Source organism: Lucilia cuprina, chromosome 3 (genome assembly GCF_022045245.1).
Source record: "Lucilia cuprina isolate Lc7/37 chromosome 3, ASM2204524v1, whole genome shotgun sequence".
In the NCBI taxonomy this organism is placed as follows: Eukaryota; Metazoa; Arthropoda; class Insecta; order Diptera; family Calliphoridae; genus Lucilia; species Lucilia cuprina.
The window spans coordinates 5,471,800-5,476,405 of NC_060951.1; the positions used below are offsets into that span (position 1 = coordinate 5,471,800).

The following is a 4,606-nucleotide window of genomic DNA, read 5'->3' on the forward strand; positions in this document are numbered from 1 at the left end:
AGGCAGCCCTGTTAAAGGTGTTAATTTTAAAATATTATTTAATTTTAAAAATAATCAATATAAAAAAACTAACAGCGATAAATGTGTTTAACAAGAAAAGTAGTAAGGAATTATTTGAATTGTAAAGAAAAAAAAAAAAACACCAGTAAATCCAATTAACAAAAAAAGAACACAAAGAAAAAACATAGAAATAAACGAAAAACATTATAAAAACAACAAAAATTTAAACTTTTGAACCTTTCTCCCAGTTTTTGTTATTTTCCTATTTAGTTTTTCCCAAAACACTAGCAAAAAAAACTCTCAGACTGCACTAGCAGCAGCAGAAAATTTACCACCCATTCCAACAAACAACAACAAATTTTATAGCTAGAAGAAAATTGTGTTTTTTTCTTTTTTTGTGAACAAAATAACAACAAAAAACTTAAGAAAAATATTCGCATGAATGAAAATCCCTACTCATTTCCATTGGTTTTGTTGTTGTTGTTATTGTTGTTGCTGCTTCTTGCTGCTATAAACGAAGAGTACAAAACAAGAAGCAGAAGCAGCAATGTTTTAATAATAACAATAACAACAACAGCTTTGACTGACAGCACATACTTGCAATCTTTTTCGTACTCACTCACCAGGAATGGAAAGTTTAGCACTATTATAATTAAAGAAACCTAAGTAAATGACAAGCAATGTATTGTTATTTGATATATGTACATATAAATACCAATTAAATGTACAAATTAAGACAGTTTTTAGAAAATATAAAATTTTAACAAAAATTTTATAAAATTAAACAGAATTAAAGAAAAAATTTGATTTCAAATTCGTAAAATTTAAAAGTTTGCTACGAAAATATTAACTGTAAAGTTTGCTCACTGGATAGCTGCATTATTTTCTTCTAAAATCTTTAATTTCCCATCCCTGTGGAGCTACAATATTGCTAGAGCCGATAACACAAACACATAACAGCCCCAGTATCTTATTATTTGCTGTTAAACACCTCAGCCAGTGCGCGTTTGGCATTCGTTAACGTTAGAGGTGTGTGTGTGAAAAATATAACTGATAAAAAAAGCTATAAAATTCTACATTTTTTTCTTAAACTAAACAGAAATTTCTTACAGAATAATTAAGAAAGAAAATCTTTAAGAAAAAAAAAGAAATCATATTTTAAATTAAATTTAAAACAAATGCTAGAAAAACAAAAAGCAAAAAAATTTTAAATAATTAATAAAAAAAAGCTAAAAGCCAAAAAAAGAACCATGGCTGCTTTACCTTTAACTTTAGATACTAAAGGTGTTAATGAAACTTTAAATCTAACAAATCCTTTAATGCCTTCACATTTAAATGATTCATCGTCAAGTATTAATGCTGCCGCAACTTCAGGCAATGACATTATGGCAACACCAGAACGTCCCTCTAATTTAATAATCGAAAAAACACCACCAGCGCCAGCAATACAACAACAACATTCCATTACTACTCCCAGTAATCTATCATCACCTGCTCTTAGTTTAGCTGGCAGTTTATCGCCATCGCCATCAACATCATTTCTACCCGAGATGCCACAATGGAAACGTGACCTCATACAAAGACGTAAACAAAATGTACAACGTACAATAAGTGCTTCATCACCATCACCAACAGCCTTGTCATCAACATCGCCAACAACATTGGCTCTGGCTGTTGGCGGTTTAAAAAACTCTATATCTTCATCATCTGTGCGTTCATTAGCCGGTAGTAATACTAATATTGACCAACTTGCATCAGGTGAGTAGTGGTAAAACAGCTAACCAACAACAACTTTAGTTGTTGGCAGAAGAAGAAAAAAGACTATTTTTAAAAAACAATTGTTGTTTGGTTTTCTAATCAACAAACGAGGAGATTTTTGCAAAAAAACTAAATCTTCATAGGGGGTTTCGAAAATTGGAGTTATTTGAAGGAAAATATTAAGGAGTTATGATTACGGAACTGATTGTAGACTAAACTTTTGTATAGACTATAAACTAGACTCTAAGCTAGACTATAGTCCACTTAATAGACTAGACTATAGTCCAGGTTATATACCAGATTAGAGAATAAACTTAAGTTCAGACTATACACTTAACTATAGTCCAGACTATAGTCAAAACTAAAGTCCAGACTACGGCCAAAATTAAAGTCCAGGCTATGGTCCAGACTATAACGAAATTTATAGTCCAGAGTATAGTCAAAATAATAGTCCAGAGTATAGTCAAAATAATAGTCCATACTATAGACTTAACTAGAGTCGAAACTATGGACTAAACTATAATCTAAATTATAGACTAAACTTTAGTCCAGAATAAACTATAAACTATGCAACATATTCTACAGTCCAGATTGCAAAATAGACTATAGTTCATAGACTATCGTCTGAACAATAGTGTAGACTATAGTCCAGTTTATATAATACTGTCCAGACTATAGTCCAGACTATAACGAAAGCGATAGTCCAGAGTATAGTCAAAATAATAGTCCATACTATAGACTTAACTATAGTCGAAACTATGGACTAAACTATAATCCGAATTATTGACTAAACTTTAGTCCAGAATAAACTATAAACTATGCAACATATTCTATAGTCCAGATTGCAAAATAGACTATAGTTCAGGCGGGGCTGATTAGACTATCGTCTGGGCAATAGTGTAGACTATAGTTCAGTTTATTTAACACTGTCCAGACTATAGTCCAGACTATAACGAAATCGATAGTCCAGAGTATAGTCAAAATAATAGTCCAAACTATAGACTTAACTATATTCGAAACTATGGACTAAACTATAATCCAAATTATAGACTAAACTTTAGTCCAGAATAAACTATAAACTATGCAACATATTCTTTAGTCCAGATTGCAAAATAGACTATAGTTCAGGCGGTGCTGATTAGACTATCGTCTGAGCAATAGTGTAGACTATAGTCCAGTTTTTATAATACTGTCCAGACTATAGTCCAGACTATAACGAAATCGATAGTCCTGAGTATAGTCAAAATAATAGTCCAAACTATAGACTAAACTATAGTCGAAACAATGGACTAAACTATAATCCAAATTATAGATTAAACTTTAGTCCAGAATAAACTATAAACTATGCAATATATTCTATAGTCCAGATTGCAAAATAGACTATAGTTCAGGCGGAGCTGATTAGACTATCGTCTGAACAATAGTGTAGACTATAGTCCAGTTTATATATAATACTGTCCAGACTATCTTATGGTATCTCATACGCTTTGAATGTTTGATGATTCCTACATTCTTCGTTAGAAGTTTTCCAAAATTTAGAGGAAACTCAATATCTTCAATCGAAGCATTAAACAACTTAAACTCTTCTATAGAGCCTTAATGAATCTCGAACTTTTCTGTAAAGAATTTGCACACAACTTATTCTATTGAAAGTTAAAGAATCTAAACTTTACAAGATCTATTGGGAATCACAAACTCTTTTGTGCAACATCTTTAGCTCTTTCATGAAAGACGGCGTGAATGTCTTTAATGAAAGAGCCAAAAGAAATGAAACTTTTGTTTTCTTGAAATTATCATTGCCCTCGAAGGGAAAATTGCTATCGTGAACTTGTTGCAAACAATTCATTCACAATTGTTGATTTTGTATGGAACAGCTGTTCAATGTTTACATTTTTTACAACGGGGGAATTCTTTTCCCCGACAAACAAGTTAGTGAACGAAAAAAAGTGAAAAGGGAACATATTTCACGGGAAATTATAATTGGCGATAGAGGTGATTATCTTTAGCTCTTTCAAGGAACTTTACCTTTTTAATGGAAAACTAATGACGATATTTAAAAATCCTCAAACATTTTAATAAGTTACTGGGATCTCAAAATTTGAGGAACTTTTTACTCAGAAGTTTGAGGAATATTGGAAAGTTCCAAAGGTGTTTTAGGAAACTTAAACTTTTCAATGAAAGTTGAATGTATCTCAAACTCTTCTCTGTAGTCGTAGGAGGAACTTCAAAATCTTCTATATAGAAGTTAAGGGAACCTCATATTCTTTCATAGAAGTTCTGAAAAGATTAAACTGTTACAACCTTAAACTCTTTTATACAAGTTTTAGGAACCTTAAACTCTTTTATAGAAGTTTGATGAATGTTGAACACTTCCAAAGATGTTTAAGGAAACTATAGAAGTTGAGGAACGATAGAAGTCTTTGAAGATGTTGGAGAGACCTCAAACTGTTTCATAACATCTATGTTATTCTCAACATTTTCTGTAAAGGTTAGAGAAATCTCAAACTCTTGTGTAAATGTTTGAAGAGAAGTTTCAAACCTAACACCTCTTATCTGTTGACTTATCTTGCAAATCAAAACATAAATAAATTTTAAATTAAAAATGTTTATACTGGCACATACTATATATTTATTTAACTATATGTATGTGAAGTATACAACCATTATTTAGTTGGCAGTTCAATACATTTTCTTCGTTAACAAATCATACGTCAAAAAATATACATACGTATATATTTATTTTATATGGCAAATACGAAAAAATTTCAAGCTTAAATGCAGTGTGCATAAAGGAAAAACAGTGGGATGACTAAAGATTTTTTATTAAAATTTTTAAAATATCAAAAAT

General features: G+C 30.7%; 1 protein-coding gene across 1 annotated transcript; it reads left to right on the forward strand.

Annotated features, from left to right (window-relative positions):
- The first annotated feature begins 413 nt into the window (after positions 1-413).
- LOC124418803 lies at positions 414-1,781 on the forward strand. The gene has a single exon (XM_046946289.1). It carries the CDS (start codon positions 1,251-1,253, stop codon positions 1,764-1,766), a length of 516 nt encoding a protein of 171 aa, XP_046802245.1. The 5' UTR covers positions 414-1,250; the 3' UTR covers positions 1,767-1,781.
- Positions 1,782-4,606: the final 2,825 nt, after the last annotated feature.